We start from the raw sequence: 23,474 nt of genomic DNA, 5'->3' as shown, positions 1-23,474 counted from the left end.
GTCTCAGATCTTCCTTTCCAGTAAGGCCTACCAGCCAATTTCAGCCGGAATTTCCAGGGTCTGATCCTGCATTAGTGAGGCTTCTGATCTGCCACTCAAGCACGGCCCTTCCCCGTTAATGTTCCATATTCCAAACGTAATTCCAATAATGGAACAACAAAACAATAGCCTGTCTTTGTTTTACAAACCTTTGATGTGAAGGTTGGTTCCCATTTCAAACTCTAGGAAAAACAATCTCCATCTAGTAACCTGCTCAGGTTCTTTAACCACACTTAGGAACCATGCCAGTTTAACCTGCAATTTTAGGATACAATGACCCATTGTACTGGATTTGAAGGGTCTGACCTCCATGGTAAGCATTTTTCCCGTGACACTTTGCCGAGAGCAGCAAGAAAGAAATCCAAATATAATAATAACAACAACATATACAGGCTGCTCATGATATTAAAGTGTATGCAAATATGAAAGCCAGGACCCTAATGACTTGCTGAATCAAACCACTACATTTTTTTTTTGCCACTGAATCCAGAGCTGTGATGAAACTCAAATACTTTGGCCACCTCATGAGAAGGAAGGACTCCCTGGAGAAGAGCCTAATGCTGGGAGCGATCGAGGGCAAAAGAAGAAGGGGACGACAGAGAATGAGGTGGCTGGATGGAGTCACTGAAGCAGTAGGTGCAAACTTAAATGGACTCCGGGGAATGGTAGAGGACAGGAAGGCCTGGAGGATCATTGTCCATGGGGTCGCGATGGGTCGGACACGACTTCGCACATAACAACAACAACCAGAGCTGTAGGTTAATGACCAGCGATTACGCTTATGTCTCCTTTTCATGTAGGAAAAATCCCCCTACCGTCCTTCGTGCTACTTCAAGTAGTTTGCCGTGCTTATGGAATTTATATACTTCCTCACTATTCAAGATAGTGAGATTGTAATCTATTCAAGATTGTAATCTATTCAAGATAAGATTACAAAACAGGCAAAAAGGGTTACAATGGCAGAAGAAAATGCAGTGAAATAATACTGAAGTAGACAACAATTCTAAGAGCCTCTTGTGGCGCAGAGTGGTAAGGCAGCAGTCATGCAGTCTGAAAGCTCTGCCCATGAGGCTGGGAGTTCAATCCCCGCAGCAGGCTCAAGGTTGACGGTACCTTCCCTTCCTCTCCCCACAACAGACACCCTGTAAAGTAGGTGGGGCTGAGAGGGGTTCGAGAAAACTATGACAGGCCCAAGGTCACCCAAGCTGGCTGCATATCGAGGAGGAGTGAGGAATCAAACCTGGTTCTCCAGACTAGAAATAACTCCTCTTATCCACCACACTACAGGTCTAGAGCCGAACCTGCATTCGTTTCCGATTTACCTTAGGCTACAGATGAAATTTTCGCAAGCAACGCCAACTAAAAGTTTTCTGTCCCAATAGGTTTTAAAAAAAAAAAGCTTTGCATTTCCTATCAAAATCATTTCGCCCAAAAGAGTCATGAGGAGTACAGAAAACCTCCCCACAGATAACCAATGCCTCTGAAGGCTAGGCAGGGTATTTCCTGTTTGGCTAGTGCAACATTTCTATTTCTAGAGAGAGAGAGAGAGATTATTAATCCACATGTATTTATTCAAAAGAGCATCTTGTGGTGCAGAGTGGTAAGGCAGCAGACATGCAGTCTGAAAGCTCTGCCCATGAGGCTGGGAGTTCGATCCCAGCAGCTGGCTCAAGCTTGACTCAGCCTTCCATCCTTCCGAGGTCGGTAAAATGAGGACCCAGCTTGCTGGGGGGTAAACGGTAATGACTGGGGAAGGCACTGGCAAACCACCCTGTATTGAGTCTGCCAAGAAAACGCTGGAGGGCGTCACCCCAAGGGTCAGACATGACCCGGTGCTTGCACAGAGGATACCTTTACCTTTATTTATTCAAATAGTTGATATTCATGTTTTTCATGTCGAATTTAAAAAAAAAATTCAAAAATTTATTTCAGCTTACTAAAAAGCTAACGCATTTGGAAGTGTACAACACTTTCTCAAAGGGGGAAAAAAAAACCCCAGGAAGTTCCTTGCTATAGCTGTTCCGAATTCACTTCACCTCTCATTTCCATGAACATACCACACAGTTCATTTTATACAAGTCGCCTAAAAAAATCCCACACTTATTAAGCTTGGCATAAAAAACAACCGTTCTAGTTCTCAACATCTGTGTGTACCGTGGCTGTTTCCTCCACCAAACATCTATTGCCAGAGCAGCGATATAAATTAGAAATTAAGCTTGTTCTTTACACCATTGCGTTGGAGTTGCTATTTGTCTTTGCATCAGTAGCAATTTATACAATGCTTGGGTAGCTTACGGAAAGGGTTCTGTCTCTCCCTCCTCAAGCCTTTTGGCTGCTACTAACCGCTAATTTATTCCTATCCCGTGTTTCTTCTTAATGAAGATTCAAAGCAAATTAAAACACCATTCTCCTCTCTTCCATTTTATCCTCACAAAACTTGAATCCTGTGAGGCAGGTCTCAGAGCCAGCTTGGTGCAGTGGTTAAAAAGCGGTGATTTCTAATCTGGAGATCCAGGTTTGATTCCCCGCTCCTCCACATGCAGCCAGGTGGGTGGCCTTGAGCCAGTCACAGTTCTCTTAGGACTGTCTTCACACGTTGTGTTAGAGCTCTCTCACCCCTACCTACCTCGCAGGGTGTCTGTTCTGGGAAATGGAGGGGAAGGTGATTGTAGGCTGCTTTGAGACTTCTTTGGGTAGTGAAAAGTGGGGTATAAAAACCTCTTCTTCTAAAAGTGTCTTACTGGCTCATGGTCATCCAGAGATGGCACCGCGGGTATCTGAACCTAGATGTCCTACAGCTCCGTGGAATCACTTTAGGTCCTGGAGGACCCTGATCTCACTCAGGAGAGCATTCCGCCACGCCAGGGCCGGAACCACTGGCTTTACTTGCAGCCAATTTGACACAGCTTAAGTTTTCTCTTTCTCCCCCAACCTTCAAGGCTAGGACAGAGGAGAATGAAAGCTCCTTTGCTGCATGACAGAGGTAATAGCACAAAGGAGAATAATAGCTGTACCAAAGGCCATGAGAGCCAACAAGTTTCCATCTGTTCCAATCTCTTTTGATTTGGCTGTTACTGACCGCCCTGAGACCTTAAGATAGTTGAGACCGCAGAGCAATGGCAGGCAATAATCTTTTTAAAACTCACCGGAAAACCCCGGAAAAGCAGTTATAACTCAGATGTAAGAAATCTTACTTAAAAGTTTCAACTATTATTTTGCCTCCACTCCACTGTCTTTTGAGGAACTGCTCAGGGCATTCTACTGCGCAGAGCTCTCCATGATTTCTTACCCAGGTCTTGATGAATAAAATCCAGTAGCACCTTTAAGACCAAGAAAGATTTATTCAAGGCGTGAGCTTTCGAGTGCAAGCACTCTTCCTCAATCAAGTACAGAACCATGGATGCCTCAATATGAACTCAGAAAAAAACGGAATCACAAGGCAAAGTAACTTGGTAGTCCTCTCTGTATTATTAGTAAAAGTCCAAATAAAGAGTCTGTTTTTTGGGACTTTTACTAATAATACAGAGAGGACTACCAAATTAATTTGACTTGTGTTTCCATTTTTTTCTGAGCACTCTTCCTCAGACTATGATATCATAGTCTATATAGACAGTTGGGTGTAGTGGTTAGGAGCGCGGACTTCTAATCTGGCGAGCCAGGTTCGATTCTGCGCTCCCCCACATGCAGCCAGCTGGGTGACCTTGGGCTTGCCACAGCACTGATAAAACTGTTCTGACCGGGCAGTGATATCAGGGCTCTCTCAGTCTCACCCACCTCACAGGGTGTCTGTTGTGGGGAGAGGAATGGGAAGGTGACTGTAAGCCGCTTTGAGCCTCCTTCGGGTAGGGAAAGCGGCATGTAAGAACCAACTCTTCTTCTTCTAAATATAGGAAACGTGGTCACCAAAGGATTCGGTGGCTCGACACAATCAAAGCCGATACAGAGATGACCACGAACCAACGAAAAGAAGCAGTCATTGACAGAGACGTATGGAGAAAACTTTCCTATAGAATCGCTAAGGGTTGGACACGACTGAACGGATAACATCATCATATAGATAGACTATATATAGTCCATACAGGCTATGATATCATAGTCTGAGGAAGAGTGCTTGCACTCGAAAGCTCACACCTTGAATAAATCTTTGTGGGTCTTAAAGGTGCCACTGGACTCTGATTTCATTGTGCTACTTCAGACCAACACGGCTACCCATTTGAACCAGGTCTTGATGGTGAGCTACCTTTGTCTTTCAGCGTTCCGCAGGGCCTGCAAAACGGAGCTCTTCCACCAGGCCCTAGTCTGCACACACAGGATAATGCACTTTCAGTGTGCTTTGGCAGCTGGATTTTCCTGTGCGGAACAGGAAACTCTACTTCGAAAGTGCATTGAAAGTGCATTATCTATTGTGTGCAGACTAGGTCCAGGTCTAGGGTTGAGGCCGGTGCGGCGAGGAAGATCTGCATGGCCCCCCTTCCAGGACAGAGCAGCATGAGTGGCGGTTTGCGAGTTCCATCTCTGCCCCTCTTCTAGGAGATATTATTGGGGGAATGAGAATAGTGAGTTTTCCCACTGTTTCTTCTTTTTCTGATTAATGAATTGTGTTGTTTTTATGTCTGGGGTTTTAACGGGGGCTTTATGGGGGGTTTTATTCAGACATATGTAGCCTGCCACGAGCCGTCTGGGAGTGGTGGGCAATAAATGGAATTAATAATTATAATAATAATAATAGGATTCTCCATAACTAGAGAGGCAGCTTGGAGTAGTGGTTAAGAGAGGCAGCCTCTAATCTGGCGAGGAGGGTTTGATTCCCCGCTCCTCCACATGCAGCCAGCTGGGTGACCTTGGCCCGGTCACAGTTCTGTAAGGGCTGTTCTGACCGAGCAGTGACATCAGGGCTCTCTCAGCCTCACCCACCTCGCAGGGTGTCTGTTGTGGGGAGAGGAAGGCAAGGCAAATGTAAGCCGCTTTGAGACTTTGAGAGAGCCAGTTTGGTGTAGTGGTTAGGAGTGCGGACTAATCTGGCATGCCAGGTTCGATTCTGCGCTCCCCCACATGCAGCCAGCTGGGTGACCTTGGGCTCGCCACGGCACTGATAAAATTGTTCGGGCAGTGATATCAGGGCTCTCTCAGCCTCACCCACCCCACAGGGTGTCTGTTGTGGGGAGAGGAAAGGGAAGGCGACTGTAAGCCGCTTTGAGACTCCTTCGGGTAGGGAAAAGCGGCATATAAGAACCAACTCTTCTTCTTCTTCTTCTTTGGGTAGTGAAAAGCGGGGTATAAAAACAACTCTTTTTCTTCTTCTAATCCCTGAAATGACAACTTCAAAAGCAGTTCTGCCTACAATGAACTAGGAAGAGGCAAAGCACTAGCCAGATTTTAATGCATCACCTTTAACCACTGACAGTGCTGTTTATGAGATTCTTTCTTACGTGAGTGCTTGATAAATCTGTTACTTTTTTGAACCAATCTGCACCTTGCCTGCAACATGAACTTTTAACTCCAGGGATAGGAGCCAAGGAATGGCCCATCCTCTCCTAAAAGATGGATGATGCTCATCTACCACACGTCTCTCTGTGCAAAGAAAAGAATTCTATTAGGAATCATAAATTATCCCCTTTGCCAATGTTTCAAAAATTCGGCGGAATCATGGGAAGGATTTTCTTTGGCTGCAAATCCAGGCACATTCTTAGTGACTGAATGACTGGCTCTTCTGATCAGAGGTTTAGACCAGGGGTAGCCATTCGCTGGCAGGGGGCTCCTGGGAATTGTAGTCCATGGACATCTGGAGGGCCGCAGTTTGGCTACCCCTGGTTTAGACAATGGCAGGCATCCGAAGGGATAGGCAAACAAGAGTTCGCAATTCTGGAGTGACTCCAAGTTTCAAAAGACCCTGGGATCAGGTGTTCATGTAAGTGCCTCCCCAGGCTTGGCTTAGACCAGTCATTCCCAAGCAGGGTTAAGTAATCCTGTAAACTAGGATTGTCAGCCTCCTGGTGGTGACTGGTGATCTCCCAAAGTCACAAGTGATCTCCACATCACACAGATCAATTTCCCTGAGGAGAACTGCTGCTTTGCGTGGTAGGCTTTAGGAAAACTGAGAGGAATGTTTCCTTATTGTGCTCAGGCAAGGCACTGCACATACAAAAATGAAACTAACTTCGTATTGAACAAGCGTTTAATTTTATGAGTGATGCTGTGCCCACTGTAAACATGTGACTTCCAGGGGCCTGGCAGAGAAGCTTGGCCAGCAGGTTTCCAGGGTTACTCAAAGCCTGAAGAATATTTCAGGGGTCACTCCACAGTCAAAAACTAGAAAAGGAATGGCTTAGACCTAAACTTATCTTATTATACTATTTAAAACATTCATATGCCAACTTTCCAACCAGATAGGATTCCCAAGGTGATGAACCTCAAAGCATTAAAATGTCTTAGACATTTAAAACAGAATTTAAAATTTATTGTTTATGTGTGTGTGTGTGTGTGTGTGTGTGTGTGTGTGTGTATGTATGTATGTATGTATGTATGTATGTATGTATGTATGTATGTATGTATGTATGTATGTACAGAGAGACAGAAAGACAGTAAACAATCAAACAAACCACATAAACATAAACATACATACCACAACCAGGGAGTAACAGTTAGTTGGGGACTGCCAAACAAACAAACAAAAAGTTTTCACCAGCTTGTGGAAGACAACAATGTAGAGACACAGACAAATCTCCCTACGTTTGCAGTTCTACTGTTTCAGTGCCATGATCGAGAAGGCCCTTTTCGTGGATTTCCAGCCATTTAGAAAAAACGGAATGTTTAAACAACTACCCTGGTGGGATGGCTGAATAACCCACCAAATGCAGCATCCAGCAGCAGGTACACAACTCAGAGCAAGATTGGGAATGCGGTCGCTGCTGAATCTTGCAGCAGAGCTCTATTTGTAATAGAGCTATGTGTGAAAAGAGTCGGAATAAGAAGGTGGAAAATGAATAATTATCTCCTGGAGGACCTAAAGGTCCAGCAGATTTGTGAAGCAAGTCTACAAGAGTTCTTTCAACTAAATGTCACCCCAGACTCTTCATTGGCCACGGTGTGGGACGCCAGTAAAGCATATATGAGAGGCATACTTTTGCGACTTAACACTACAATAAGAAAAAGAGAGGAAAAGACCCTGAGTGAAATAAAATGAATCTTGCTGCAGAGTTGGGCATGTTGCCATTGGCAGTGCAGTCTGGTAGCTGCGCTGGCCCTGGCATCAGCAGTGTTGCCTAAGGAGAACCCAGAGGCTGCAGTCGGCCTGGTGGGGCCACAGATGCTAGGGACATGCGGGTCCAGGGGCAGCAGCCCCACAGCCCAGTTCTCTGTGCTGGCTCCAGGGACTGCACTGGGCCCAGGCCCACACCAGGCCCGGAGCTTGTTACTGGACAGTCCAGGAATCCACACTGGATCCAGCAGTGGCTGCTGCAGCACCCGGGGGCCACGTTGGATGTGGCAAGAGATAGGATTCCTTCCCGCAGCAAGTCTCACACTCCCCCACTTGTGATTTCTATTTAGCAGATGGAAATAGGGGCCAGATGCCAAGAAAGAATGGATTGGCTAGAGCCTTCCAGTCAAGTGGCTGTTGCAGAGAAAGCTAACATGGGCATGTTTCATTTCTACTTATAATAATTTGGGTTTTTTCATTTCACCCTTTTCCACTGCTGGCATTCCTAAAGTGTTTCGATCCCTTGACAGCATACCAAAATATCTACCTGTTAGAGGCTGGGGTCAGGAGTGAGGAAGGGGACTTTCCTTCACACACCCACATTTGCTAATCGGTGAAGACGGAGCAATACCAAGGCTATATTCCACAGATAACAAGTGGACTTGCACTCCAGTTTCTCCAAGTGCAGGGAAGTTTAATGACAATAAATCAATCAGATCTCAAAAGTATGCTAAAGGAAGCAAAGATTATTGCCATTTTCCCGCCAAGCAGAGAGGAACGAAGTCAGAAACTGGGATTTTCCTCGTCAAACCATGTGTGTGAAATTCAGTACTCTCGCTAATTTGAACCAGAGACTTCCTGATTTACAATTCCATCACTCGGGCATTGCTTTACTACGGTTCCAGATTGATTCTGACATTTTTCTTTCCTCTGTCAGACAGCACCATTTCAACTTTCAAAGGACCAGGAAACATAAGACACTCTACGATAGGTCAACATTCCTTTCCTATTTTGGGGGAAACTCTTACAAGACGCTCCGGGACAGTGTCGCAGAAAATGGAAAATGGGTAGGTCGATTGCAAAACCTACACAGCAGTGGGGTGCGGGCAGCAGACAGCCATTTTCCTGCCTCTAATCTCCGAGTGCCATTGAAATGACTGAGCAAGGACTGCCATTTTGAATTTTCACTTCAGGTGCAGAAACATCAAAATGACAGTGCTAAACAGGAGGCGGGTCTTCAACAGATGAAAGCTGCACTGGAGACTGGTACAACAGGATGACTAAATTAAGACAAACTGTACTAAAAGGTATAATTGGTGGACTGCTCCTTCTTGTATCCCTGCTTTTTCACTGGCAGGAGGGATTAATCAATTATATCCTTCTAAAGTAAATTAGACAGCAAGAGACCAATTTTTGCAATGATACTCTGTAAGTCCATAATTGGTTTTGAGCCTAAGTTCCTGGAATTCAAGTCACTGATTGAGCCAGAGGGACAGGAGAAGTACCTGCGGGGGCTCCTCTATCATACGACTCTAGCTGAGAACATGTAAATTAAGCATCGAGAAAACCAGAAACCATTTTGTTGTCCAGGCCGTGTCCTTAAGGCACGCTCATATTCTCAATGCACAGAAAAACACACCTGACAAATCAACAGCTGCAGCTGTATTATCTTTACGTGTGGGTGGTTTAGCGTGGGTGAAACCATAAAGAGCAGGAGGACAATAAGAACATTGGAATTTCACTTGTGCCTCATTAAATACAGGTTCCAGCTTTTGAATGCACAAAATATTAGGAAAGGGATACCTAAAATATTATTGACGTCTGGAGTGGGAGAGGGGAATCCTGAAGCATTTTCAAGTTAAATTTTCCATAACGAAACGCACAATGGAAGACTTAGCATGCAGTACATTTAACAACACTACAAGGGTAGAGAAAGGGAGAGAGGGAATGCAGCTTTGAAGCCCTAGTCGGTGGACTGATCATATATGTCATTTAACAAACCAATGGACCAGTCAAATACTGCTCTGTGTTTTACAAAGTCAAGAAATCCTTTGTGTAAGGGTCAACCTATCCTCCGGACAAAAATAGTAGGGGTAAGGGTCACTTGCTCCCTTGCCCTGCAGGAACCATGCCTATGATCCATATTTAGAAACAGATATCTTCTTGACCTGTATCTCTACGTCTGCCTTTGCCCACACCAGTCAAGCTAGATTCAAGTGGTGAGCATCCTATTCTTCATGCTAATTCTACTTTTCAGCCTCCTCCCTCCCCCCACTCCGTTCTACCCCCATTCTGGTTCCTCCCTGCTCCCCCCCCCATTCTCTTTCTGGAGCATCTCAAGGTGTCGTCTAGCCAGCACCACCACTTGCAGGTGGCGTGCATGTGCATGGGTGGCTCTGACGACCTCTGCCTACCACTGCCTCCGGCCGCTGCCACTACCGCCTGCCTGTGCCCACCGCTGCCTGCACCCACCACCGTAGTGGCGGGCAAACTGGCGACCCTGGGGAAGGTGCCAGGCAAGCCCAAATGGGGTCCCGACCCCAAGGCTGAGAACCACTGTATTAAAATATGGTTATCAGCTGTTACTCCACTCTGGTTAGTCCTCACTTGGAGTACTGGGTTCAGTTTTGGGTACCACAACTGAATAAAGATGTAAAGAAACTGGAGCGTGTCCAGAGGAGGGCTACGAAGATGGTGAGGGGTTTGGTGACCAAGTCATATGAGGAGAGGTTGAAAGAGCTTGGTCTGTTTAGCCTGGAGAGAAGACGATTAAGAGGTGATATGATAACCATCATCAAATACTCTAAGGGCTGTCATGAGCACAGTTGTTTTCTGTTGTCCCAGAAGGGTGGACCAGAACCAATGGGTTTAAATTAATTCAAAAGAATTTTCGGCTAAACATCCGGAAGAAGTTCCTGACAGTTAGAGCGGTTCCTCAGTGGAACAGGCTTCCTCGGGAGGTGGTGAGTTCTCCATCTTTGGAAGTTTTTAAGCAGAGGCAAGATAGTCATCTGACAGAAATGCTGATTTTACGAACTTAAGGCAAATTGTGAATGGGTGGGCAGGAAGTGATGTGCCAATGTTAGTCTCTTGTGGCCCTTCCTTGCATACCACTGGAATTGCTAATTGCCACTGTGGGATGATAAATGAATTTCCTCCCGGCTAGGCAGAATCTGGAGATTTTTGGTGAGGCATGAAATTGTGGTCACCGTGGGTGAGCAGGTAGTTGTGAGTTCTTGCATTGTGTGTGTGTGTGTGTGGGGGGGGGTTGGACAAGATAACCATGGAGATCCCCTTTAACTCTATGATTCTATGATTCTAATCACCATAAATAACTTTCTGGCCTTCATTTGCTGCTAAATTACTTCAGAGATCGGACGCTTTCAACATCTCTGAAACCTGGCTCCATGTGACACCATCAACCATGCCATTCTCCTCAGTTCTACATACATGGCCGAGGACTCAAAAGAAGGCCAGACTCAAGTAATGCTTGGCTATCAAAGTCAGCCAAGTTTACGAACCTCTGATTTATTCTGATAATTTTATGGGAACTTAAAAAAAAAAGTTTTATGGGCACTTATTTATTGGAGGGGAAACCTGCACAGGCTACTGTTGACATACTTTTCATGCTCACCCGAGGAAAAAGCTACCAGCTAACTTAACACTCCCAGTGTTAAAAGTTAACTGGATTCCAATACGTTAAACGCCAAAAGGCCACTCGGCCATTTACCCTGGTTAATCATGAAGCCACAACCTGCATTTCATTCGGTGAGGATAAATCAAAGTGACCCAATTTCATGACCATTGTAACCATTACTGCTCAGTGATCCAGAACCTAGTACTCTCCACCACCATCACTGATAAGGAATTCAGCTCCAACCACGCAATCCGGACAGGAAGACACATTCTCTCCACTCCGTGAAGCAGGGGTGTCCCTGGTTTACTTGGTAACCTATTCAGCTCTTTACAATTTACAGCTCCAGGCTTTGGAACAACTTAATGGCCGTAAGAACATTTAGAACGACACACACCGATTTGGTTTCTGATTATTAGAACACGTAACTACAGGCCACTGTCTTTTGTGTTTCATTTTAGTAGGCGGTTGTTGACGGAGGTTTTTTTCCTGTCATTTCTGACAGACCCATTTTAGTAACTGGCTGCCAGCGGAATTTATTGACCTGTTCGCAAAAACCCACTTGCATAGGGTCAGCAAATTGTGGTTGAGCCACTTCTGAGGGAAACGACTTTCTTCCTTTTTCTATCCCTCCATGGCACTTCTGAATCACTGTGGTGCGCTGTTTAAAACGTCGACAGCAGTTCCTACAATGCTACTTTGCCCCTTTTTCGCTATGTGAACTACTCCAGACTTTTCTTTAACATTCTAAGTCGAGTACTGCAGCGTTACGCCAATACTGTAGTGCTGGATTGTTTAGCATTATAATGTTCAACTTAGAATGTTTAAAAAAACTCCAAGGAAGATTGCAGGGAGAAAAAGGGCAGGCGGGAAAAAGGAGCAATGTTTGAAATGACCATAGCACTTCAGGTAGGGCTCACTGACTGGTGAGCTTCCCCTCACTGGCAGTCTTCAAGCAAAGGTTGGATGCACACTTTTCTTGGATGCTTTAGGATGCTTAGGGCTGATCCTGCGTTGAGCAGGGGGTTGGACTAGATGGCCTGTATGGCCCCTTCCAACTCTATGATTCTGTGATTCTCTTATCGTTTTACTCGAAATCAGGCCTACAATGAATAACATTCAGTTTAGAATAGTAATGTGAAACCCTTCTGCACATACTTTTTGGGGACACCCCATTCCACATTGACTGGGAAAAAAAGGTTTGTCAGAGAGACGAGCAGTCATTCATAGCAGAAAAAATTAGCAAACGTACTTGTATGATAACACATTTGCAAGACACAACTACATTGCATTCACATGTAATATTGAATTATGTGAAAGGATTGGTGTGGTACTCCAGAGCTGTTGAAATCCCCTTTTGCTTTATTTTTCATGTATCCATGGTAATTGTAGGCCACGGACATCTGGAGAGCCATCCCTGATGTAGTGGATACTGAGACAAGGCAGTGGGCACACACGGCCACTGCTGGCTCTTTCTCTCCCCCCCCCCCCCCGTGTTGGAGGGGTAGTATCACGGGAATCCAACCCCACCACCGACCCCAGAGCAGTTGCCTCAGATGGTCAAGACTGCCCCTTCACTGGCTGCTTTTTTAAAATTGAATACTAGAATTAAAAAACATTTGAGCTGCAAACACAACAAGCGCTAGCGTGGGGGAGGATGGAGATAAGGGATGGATGGAGAACTTAACTGGTAGCAGAGAGGCTGTCTGCTGGGGCCGGGGGGGGGGGGAGGATTCCTCGTTCCTCTATTCGCTGAGCCGTGGAGGGGTGAGTTGGGCTCGAGAGCTGCCAAAGGGTGAGCTTGTGAGGTGGGGGTTGTGCTAGGAGGGTGGTAGGTGGCCTCGTTGGCAAGGTCTGTTTTTTGGGGCATTCATGCTTGAAGGTATAGATTCTGACCTCCTTTCCCTGCGGCGTTCAGGCTCTGAATGGCAGTGAGTGTGCCAGAGTGCTCCTCGCCCCGTTTGTTGTGGGCAAGTGTGAGTGGGGCCGGCCCAATGAGGCCCTGATTGGCCCATAACGTTCCAGGGACCATAAGCAGAGGCCGGACCGGCTCCGCCCACGAGGGCTCTGAGCAAATATTTATACAGCTAAGCGTTAAAGATGTGTTGCTCAGGGAGGGTTTAAAGCATTGAACATGTTATCTATTTTTATACAACTGTTTTTGTGAGCCACAAATAAGACACTAGAGAGAGACAGCCACAGACTACAATAAAAGCCGAATGGATCAATGTTGACCTGACATTCACTTTTTAGCAAGCATGCTAAAAGGACTAAACGACTGGGCAGAATACTGAGCACGTACTGCCCTTTCTACCTCAGGAATTGTGCAGGCCAGACGCTTGCTGCTTTTTGGTTTTAAAGAAACAAAAGCGTTGGATCCAGGCTACCCACAAGTGCAGAGTGGAATGCCCAAGAGCCATGCAACACTCAGCAGGCAGAGCAGGGAACCAGAGGCCACATTCAGACATTGTGAGGCCACAACGGAAACAACACAGATTATTGCCGTGCCCACTCTCTCCCTCGCGCCTCCCCCAAATTCACTTTGCTATCTGAATCCAGAGCCTGGGGAAACTTGATCCTGGATCAGAGTTTATTGGGAAGGAAATGAACTCCAGTTTATTTGCCCAGGCATTTGGACATTAGAGCAAACTGGTGCTTAAATGAAGGCTTCCCAAGCTGCAAAGTTTTTGGGTTTTGCTCTGTGTATAAAGGAAAAGGGAAGAATAATTATCAGGAACCATTCAGACATGAGAATGGCATTTATGACCATCACAGGCAGACATCTTTGTGATGTCTGGAGAGGGAGGGGGAGAGGGCTGTTTTTTAATACCCCGCTTATCAATACTGTTAGAGAGAGCTCTAACAGAAATTCACTGTGGGAACAGTTCAATCAGGACTGTGACTAGCTTGTCACCCAGATGATTGCCTGTGGAAGAGCGGGGAACCAAAACAGAGTTACACAATTCTATTATTTTACCATTTTACATTATCTTATTCTACTTACAGGTTTATTTTACACCCACATTTTGTTAGCCACCCTGAGACTTTGTGAAGGGCAGGATACAAAGTAATTAATTGATTGATTAACTCAGTTCTCCAGATTAGAGTTTGCAACTTTTAATCACTACACCATGCTGGCTCTCCTAGGAAGAAGAGTGGGGGGATTGTACCCTTCTTTTTAATGCCCAAGGGAGTCTCAAAGTGGCTTACAATCGCCTACCTCTCCCCACAATAGACACCCCATGAGGTAGGTGAGGCTGAGAGAGCTTTGAGAGAACTGTGACTGGCCCAAGGTCACCCAGCTGAATCAAACCCAGTTCTCCAGACTAAAGGTCGCTGCCGTTAACCACTATGCCAAGCTGGCACTACACCAAGTTCGCTCTGAACGCTACAGGGGATATCCATTTCTTCTAGAAATGCATTTTAAATGCATCTCATGCTCCCTTCTGGACTCAGCTCACCACAGTTACCCTGCCCATCTCTTGGCTCAGCTTATTTAGGTAACCTTCTTCCTTCGGTTCCCTGTCCCAGTGACCTTAGGACAGCAGCCCTCTGTTCAACACGAATGGCAAAACAGAATGCACATTCACAAGGAGCTATATTGAGAAAGATAAAACACAGAAGCCCTATAACACCTCCTTAAAGTGTTAAGCTTTGTGAATATTTGCACAAACTGCAATAAAAGGCAGGGAAAACCGTGGGTGAAAGGCCATCAGCCCTTCTCTGATGACTTAAGAACTGCGGAATTACCATGCCGACAAAATATTTGCATACCTTGAGGCTTTTTGGTTCCTCGGTCTCCTCTGCTACTTAAGGAGGCGGCTCTTAGCAGAACGAAAGCAAAACTTTGGCTTTTGCTGTCAAGTCACAGCTGACTTCTGACTGCCTTGTAGGGTTTTCAAGGCAAGATACATTCAAGGTGGTTTACCATTGCCTCCCTCTGCATCATGCCGTTAGGTATTCCTTGGTGGTCTCCCATGTGAATACGAGAGCCAGCTTGATGTAGTGGTTAGGAGTGTGGACTTCTAATCTGGTGAGCCGGGTTTGTATCTGCGCTCCCCCACATGCAACCAGCTGGGTGACCTTGGGCTCGCCACAGCACTAAAAAAGCTGTTCTGACAGAGCAGGAATCTCAGGGCTCTCTCAGCCTCACCTACCCCACAGGGTGTCTGTTGTGGGGAGAGGAAAAGAAAGGTGAATGTAAGCCATTTTGAGACTCCTTCAGATAGAGAAAAGCAGCATATAAGAACCAACTCTACTACTAGAAGAAGAAGGCTGGTTTTTATACCCTGTTTTCCCCTACCCTAAAGAGGCTTACAATCACCTTTTCTCTTCCCACAACAGACACCCTGTGAGGCAGATGGGGCTGAGAAAGTTCTGAAAGAATTGTGACCAGGCCAAGGTCATCCAGCAAGCTTCATGTGGAGGGGTGGAGAAACACACGCAAGTCTCCAGGTAGGAGTCTGCCACTAACCACTACATCATGCTGGCTCTCTGAGCCAAGGGGCTTCAGCATTGGCTCCTCCCACACAGCCCAATCTTCCAGTATTACCAGAGATCCATGGGAAATTAGTTGCACTGCAGCAGCTTCCATGCCCACAAAGGTATCATGGGAAGGGGCTCTGTATCAACACGGCCAACAAGTATATGCAATTGTGCACACATCAGTTTATTCCATTTAAACAGGCACCTGAGATGCATTTGAGCTAAATGTCACACTTGCCCTGTCAATTGATATTTCTCTGCAAATTTCAGAGGGGATGCAAGCACACTTCAGGAAAATGTATCTTCAGCAAGTGAGAACGCCAGCATGCTTGTCCTTCATCATCTGTGCCTGAAAAATTGCACATGTCGTTTTGGATGATGGTGGCTGTCAGCAAGGGCAAAATGATACATTGTACGTTCAAGCAAGTCTATTTCTAGGCAACATTAATATAGCTCTATGACGCCACCACGCACTTAACGACAATTGTAAAAATGGGAACAAGATCCATTTTCAACCGGTATGCATGCATGTGCTCACATTTGAAACACAGTTGCAAAGGTCTATGGTTGAGGCTGGGGTCCGCAAACTCGGGACATCACCCCCCCCCCGGGAGTTAGGAAGTGTACATTGCACTCCTCCATTATCTCTGATATTAGTATGGGGAGGGATGGGGTATTTTCTCTTTGCCGCCATGTTGGTATTAATATTTTAATGGGGGTTTTAATGGGGTTTAATGGGGTTAAGATTATTGTCACCCGCCTCGAACCTTCTGGAAGAGGCGGGGAATAAATCGAAATATAATAATAATAATAATAATAATAATAATAATAATAATAATAATAATAGTTGTTGTTGTTGTTGTTGTTGTTAGGTGCGAAGTCGTGTCTGACCCATTGCAACCCCATGGACAATGATCCTCCAGGCCTTCCTGTCCTCTACCAGAGTCCATTTAAGTTTGCATCTACTGCATAATAATAATAATAATAATAATAATAATAATAATAATAATAATAATAATAATAATAATAATAAAAGTCTGTATACGATAAATTTCAATTTTAAAAAATCTGCTGTATCTCGGGAAGTGTGGGCAGCTCACAATTTGAAAGCAAAATCTTAAAATGCAATTATTTTTTTAGTGTTTTCCAGAGAAAAACAAGCAAATGTTCTTTTTTTTTTTTTTTTATAATGATTTTTTTTATTTTCATAAAGATAGAAATATAGTCATCATTTGAGAATATACGACCCCACATTGACTCCACAGTGATATAAACTTTTGCCCAAAACTCTAAGAGCCATGAGTCTAAGAGCCATCCACATTTCCACTACATTAAAAAAAAAAAAAAGCCTGTTTAGATATACAAAAGAAAAGTTATTATTAATCAACTTACTTGAGAGATCGTAGACCTCACATTAACTGCTTGATACAATCTGAGAGCTATCCTAGCAGATATTTCTAGGTTTGAGTTAGATGCTTAACATTAAACATTTCTTATAGCACAGTATTAGTTTTGGCCCTGTATCAATACCCTGATAAAGGGAGAGGAAAGTAGGGCTTTGCCTTAAAGATGTACAAAGAAAAAAAATTACAAAAGGATTTCATAATTTCTCCTTATCCTTAATACAGATACATCTACAAACCATTTATACTTGGCCCATTCTAAGAGCCATCCTGACAGGTATAAGTTGAGAGCTTTGCATTTTCTACAGATCAATATGAGCTTTGGCCCTATAACAATACACCAATAAAAAAAATAATAAGAGGGGAAAGCCCCATTTTATATTTCCAACGCTAACGATTATATTACCTATATGCCTACTAAGAAAAAGAAACAAGAGAGAAAAAAGGCACTGCTTCCCCTTTTTCATAAAAATAGCAATATAGGATACAGTATATGTTGTTAATACAGAGAATAATAAGATTTCCAGGTTTAGATTAAATGCTTAACATTAAACATAGAACAATATAAGCTTTCAGTCTTCTATAGCTTCTCCTTATCCTTGGTTCTAATACATCTACAAAACAATTTTTGCTTGACCCATTCTAAGAACCATCCTCAGTGTAGGCTTTAGTCCTAGGACAATTCACTAATAGAAGAAAGAAAAAATAGGGGGGGAGAACCCCATTTTACATTTTCAGCACTAATGATTATATTACCTATATGCCTATAAAAGAAAAGAGACAAAAAAAAAAAAACAAGAGCGAAAGAGACACTGCTTCCCCTTTTTCATAAAAATGGAAATATAGAATACGGTATAACATTAAACATAAAACAATATGAGCTTTCGGTCTTCTTAAGGGGGTCTCATCTCGAGGCTTGCTACATCTTGTCGTTCCCGTAAAATTATATTCTGTCCCATTGGCCTTTGGCGTAGAAAGTGCAGTTGTACTCTTTCCCGCAAAATATGCATCGATAAATCTTGAGGCCGTTGCACCTCCTGGACTCCAGTATCAATACAATTTTTTCCCCAGAGAGATCCTTTAAATCGGTTACTTTCACTGCAGATCCATATTTCTTTTGATTGATTTTTGTACACTCTTGCTTTGAGATGGCTGTATGTCTTTTTAAAAAGGGTGTCCTTATCTGGGCTGCAGAACTCCGGCATCCCATTTTCCGTCTCCAGAATTTCAGATTTCTCTTCTACTGTTGGTTTTCCACCTTGTTTAGAGCTGTCATCAGCCACTGTTATTGATCCATTATTCCTGTTAAAGACGTCTTCCTTGGCATCTTGGATCTCCTTGAAGATATGAATTTCAGATTTCTCTTCTGCTGTTGGTTTTCCACCTTGTTTAAAGCTGTCATCAGTCACTGTTATTGATCCATCATTCCTATTGAAGACTTCTTCCTTGCCATCTTGGATCTCCTTGGAGATATTTTTGATCAATCCATCTAAGAATACTTTGTAATCTTGGGTTTGTATCTCTATTAGATGAGCCAATCTTTTTAACATAGACATGATTTTGACTTTAAAAAAACCCGGCCCCAAACAATTTTACAAGTGGCCAGTAGAGGTCCTCTGTTTTATCCTCTAATGTTCCGGCACAGGCATGTGACGTATTGAAGCCGGTTAAGGCAGGGATTCTCGTACTGGCACAAAGTTCTCGTGAGATTTTCACATTCACTGCTCTTATCTCTATCTCCGAAAACCAAAACAATTACAATAAGAGCTTTTGCCAATTAATTCGAGTTGATTTGAATCCTTCTTCTGCTTAGTTAGGAGAATTAGCCTGCCTCTTAACGAGGTGGCTTCAGGCAGAGCAGAGTAAGAGGAGGGGGGAAACAAAGGGCTTTGATGCAGGAAGAGAGACGGAGAAAAAAAAAGCGAGAGATACTTGCAGTAAATGATGTTTTGGAACTCAGCCGAAGTCCTCCCCTCAGTTCAAAGCGTTCATTTGTGGTAAATCATCATGTAGGGTTGAAGCAGATACTTTAAGATTAAAGAAAGAAAAGAAAGTCCGAGGTAGAAAATGGCAGTCGTCCTCTGGACCTGGAACGCTGACAGCCTATAATCCAGGGAGATATACTCCCTAAAGGATTGGAGACGGCCCCAAGAACTTCCTGGGTAGAAAGGTGAGGTGAGGTTTGCGTACCCCTCCTCTTTTCTGCCAATTGCTTGCACAATTGACCCCTGTCAGGCTTCAGAGATAGCAGAGCAGATGCCCTGCCACCCTCTCAGGACGACATCTTTAGCCACACCTCAAGCAAATGTTCTTCATAGATATCTTCTGCCCAAACGGCAACGTCTCCTTTTTATTCCCATTCCCAGTTATTCCATCTGTAGTGTTACCTTCATGATGTACCTCCCCATGTGCCCGTTAATGTATTACAGAATTTGTTATTTATAATGCTGGATTACTGATTTTGTTTTTAGTTTATCATACCTGGTCATCTTTAATATCCACTGGAAAGGTCTCACGGCGTTTAACAATAAAATATAAAATCAATGTAAAATCCCATAAATACCCCATTATTACAATAAAAAGAAGGCATTCTATTCTAACTTTCCCCACTTATCTGCTTATGCCCCCCCCCCGCAGTGCACTTTGCTCTGCAGGTATGAATCTGCTAGTTCTCCTGGGGCCCCAGGACATTCCCCTGGCCCTGGCCCCAACCTGGTGGAATGAGCTCCCAGGAGAGCTATGGGCCCTGACGGAGCTGTCAAAGTTCCACAGGGCCTGTAAAATGGAGCTCTTCTGCCAGGTCTACAGTTGAGGCTAGGGAGGAAGAGTTGTCCCAGGATTTACGAACTGGAGGTCCCGCCTAGTGGAAGGTGCTGTGTTAGATCTACCTGGTTGTACCAGAGTACGGATGCAGTTGGGATAGGTGATCTACCGACTGGAATAAGGGAGGAATGTTGTTCCATCATCTATTGGAGTTTTAGATTGCATTATTGTATTTTATTGGGGATTAACTGAAAGGGGTTTTATGCAAATATTTGTATTCATTCTTTTATTTTGTTGTAAGCCGCCCCAGGCCAACTGTGTCGGGAGGGGTGTGGTATAAATTAAATTATACATAAACAAAATTAACAAGAATCAAATTCCAGTTTAGCAGATATCTGCTGATGCTGTTACCCTTCAAAAGCAGGCTTTTAAAAAGCAGTCCAGATGCAGCAACCTAGAATCTAGACAGCTACATTCTAGTCACCCCAGCAGCAATCCACCACCATCACAACTGCATCAGGATCAGAACTTTTAGCGGACAATATGCACATGTGAGGAAGAGAAATAACAGGCAAAGGAACCAGTCAGGAACAACCCAAACATGAAAAGCATGGTGGTGAGTTGTCCCACATGGCCAGATGTCAGGGAAATACATAAAGGTATCCCCTGTGCAAGCACCGGGTCATGTCTGACTCTTGGGGTGATGCCCTCTAGCGTTTTCATGGCAGACTCAATACGGGGTGGTTTGCCAGTGCCTTCCCCAGTCATTACCGTTTTACCCCCCAGCAAGCTGGGTACTCATTTTACCGACCTCGGAAGGATGGAAGGCTGAGTCAACCTTGAGCCGACTGCTGGGATTGAACTCCCAGCCTCACGGGCAGAGCTCCAGACTGCATGTCTACTGCCTTACCACTCTGCGCCACAAGAGGCTCTTAGGGAAATACATATGTTTTAATTAAATTTTTCAGCCTCCAGTGGACAATGAACTTTCTCTGGGAAGATGCCTCAGTTTCCAAAGACAGGGCGGAATATGAATCTCAAAATCAATCAATAAAATGAATAAACAATTCCAAAATGGAGCTGCTCAAGAGTCACACTGAGAAGCAAACCAAAACACTCACCAATGCTAATTTCATCATCTGTTTCAGCATCTCCAATGCACTCAAACTGAAAATCCTGAAGCGACTGGGAAAATTTTTGTACAGCCATTGAGAGATCTGTTATTTTAAAAAAGAGAGAGGGAGAGAAGATTAAATTATTAAAAATTAATATTGCAGAGAGTAAGCTTAAGAGCTCAAAGTTTCATTAGACTGCTTCTACGAAAAGTATTTCCATATGTAAGGGATTCAGGTGCAATTTACTTCACAGATATATGTGTATACAATCATCTTTCAACTGAACCAGAGATGTAAAGTTTCCAAAACAGTCAAAACTATTAAAAATAAATATCACTCTAGAAAACTACAGAAAATGGGGGAGGGGAGGCGTTTTTTTTTTAAATAGTTGCAACACCTACCATCCTTTCAAACCTAAATTTACTGTGATATTTTTAAAAACATAAAAGACACAATTGATAACCAAATCTGCATATAAAATCTGCTAATGACATTATTCAAGGATTCCACCAAGTTTACAGAAAACGGCACTTTGTCTATGCATCTATGTCTGATGCATAGACTGATATTCTACAGGACGGAAATGAAAATACAGGGAGAGTAATAATGGGCTATAATTATCAGTTATAAACATGGATGCTGTGTAAAATGGAAAAAAAAACAACAGATTACAATCTATCTGGAGCAGTTAGATCGACGGCCAACACAATTCCAAAAAGGTATCAGAAAACTAAACTCCTTGATTTAGTTCTGCCTCTCCCAAAAGTTTCCAACTCAAATTTTCCTGGGAAAATCCACATTACCAGCCCCCCAGGCAACAGAAGCTGGGAAATTCCTTCTTCTGAAGCCTTGGAGCAGGGGTAGTCAAACTGCGGCCCTCCAGATGTCCATGGACTACAATTCCCAGGAGCCCCTGCCCGCAAACGCGGGCAGGGGCTCCTGGGAATTGTAGTCCATGGACATCTGGAGGGCCGCAGTTTGACTACCCCTGCCTTGGAGGATCCACTGCCAGTCAGATAAGACTGTACTGGCCTACATCAATAGTCTGATCCATTCATTATAAGGCAACTTTGGGTGTTCACCTCCAAGGCTTGGGAAGCTGTATAATCACTGTAAATGCATACTAAAAGTGGCAACATTTCATTGTATTTGAACTGAAGAAGAATTGTTTTTTATACCCTGCTTTTCACTGCCTGATGGAATCTCAGGCAAAGTGGGTTACAGTTGCCTTGCCTTCCTCTCCCCGTAACAAACACCCTGTGAGGTAGGCGGGACTGAGAGAACCCTGAGAGAAACTGCTCTGTGAGAACAGTTCTAACAGGACTGTCACTAGCCCAAGGTCACCCAACTGGCTGCATGTGGAGGAGTGGAGAATCAAACCTGGCTTGCCAGATTAGAAACCGCTGCTCTTAATCACTACCCCCAACTCTCTTGGGGGGTAATACCAGCTTGGAAACTACCATTGTTTCACCAAATCATAGAGTTGGAGCGGACCATACAGGCCATCTAGTCCAACCCCCTGCTCAACGCAGGATCAGCCTAAAGCATCCACGATAAGTATCTGTCCAACCACTGCTTAAAGACCACCAGTGAGGGGGAGCTCACCACCTCCTTAGTCAACCTTTTCCACTGCTGAGGTAGAAGCCTCCTTCATGCTACCCCATATCATATAACATGGGGGTATGTTTCTGCCACACTTCACGTAGAAATTGTAGCCAAGCAGGCAAAAATAAAGGGGGGAAAATAGATAATTTAGCAGATCATTGCTTCTGATGAGCACGATTTTCTCTTCTGCTCCCCTCCCGTGCTTCAAAATTATCCTTGATAACTCCCGAACCCTTGCAAATTCACCCAACTGCCTATAAATGACAATTGTAAGTCTTGACAAACACATGGAAAACTGAATTATAGATATTAAAAACAGGCGCTCATCTGGTAGCCTGAACATCTTGAGCTACTGTACCGTCTTTATATTTTACGTATTAAAAATGCTTTCTATTACTAAGCGCACGGAATTCGACACATTCTTGGTGAATGCTCAGCAGACTGGGTGGCGGCTTCCTCTTTCTAGATATACAAGTCATGCTTCATTTCAGTTTAGCAGCTGCCTATTGCATGTCTAGGACTAGCCAATGAAGTTGGGGGTGTGAAGAGACCAGCTAATCTGAATAAGTGGCTTTCGAACTGGTTTCTGAGGAAGGCCGGCCTTCTACTTGGAAGGGTTTGTCAGTGAGAAAGACCACAATGGTGGGCAAACTTTCCTGAGATAAATGTTAGACTATCATTACAGCTGTTTATTTATTTATTCAATTTATAGATCACCTTCCTCTTTAGTCTAACAAGCACTCTATGGGAATCAAAGGGCTCTCTCAGCCTCACCCACCTCACAGGGTGTCTGCTGTGGGGAGAGGAAAGGGAAGGCAACTGTAAGCCGCTTTAAGACTCCTTCGGGTAGGGAAAAGCAGCATATAAGAACCAACTCTCTTCTTCCTCCTCTTCCTTCTTCTTCCTCTTCTTCTTCTTCTCCTTCTTCATTAGAAGGGTGTTACAGAGGACATGCAGGGTTTCTAGGTGGAGAACAGGATTGTCAAATCCAGGCTGGTTAATTCCTGGAGAGATGGAAGTGGATCTTGAGGACGACAGGACCTCAGCAGTGGATGACACCATGGAGTCCACTCTCCAAAATAGCCATTTTCTCCCGGGGAAATGACCTCTGTAGCCTGAAGACAAGCCGTAATTCTCAGATATTCTCATGCAAAGTGAATGGTTTCCAATAACAGTGTATTCACAAGGCAAAGTTTAGGGGAAACGCTTGGTACATTTTAATTGATTTTTTA

At 44.2% G+C, this 23,474-nt stretch overlaps 1 protein-coding gene across 4 annotated transcripts in view; it reads right to left on the bottom strand.

Annotated features, from left to right (window-relative positions):
* The window catches only part of ARHGAP42 (Rho GTPase activating protein 42), a 202,307-nt gene that overhangs the window by 142,048 nt on the left and 36,785 nt on the right, over positions 1-23,474 (bottom strand). For all 4 annotated transcript variants that reach the window (XR_013231712.1, XR_013231711.1, XM_077341501.1 and 1 more), the window contains exon 2: positions 20,644-20,739. Coding sequence is in view for 2 of the 4 variants with exons in the window: in XM_077341501.1 (XP_077197616.1) it covers positions 20,644-20,739 (96 nt within the window). In the remaining 2 variants the exon portion in view is untranslated. The remainder of the gene's footprint in view (positions 1-20,643; positions 20,740-23,474) is intronic.

The sequence above is a fragment of the Paroedura picta genome, chromosome 6 (genome assembly GCF_049243985.1).
Source record: "Paroedura picta isolate Pp20150507F chromosome 6, Ppicta_v3.0, whole genome shotgun sequence".
Classification (NCBI taxonomy): domain Eukaryota; kingdom Metazoa; phylum Chordata; class Lepidosauria; order Squamata; family Gekkonidae; genus Paroedura; species Paroedura picta.
This window is presented reverse-complemented; position numbering and strand designations above follow the sequence as displayed.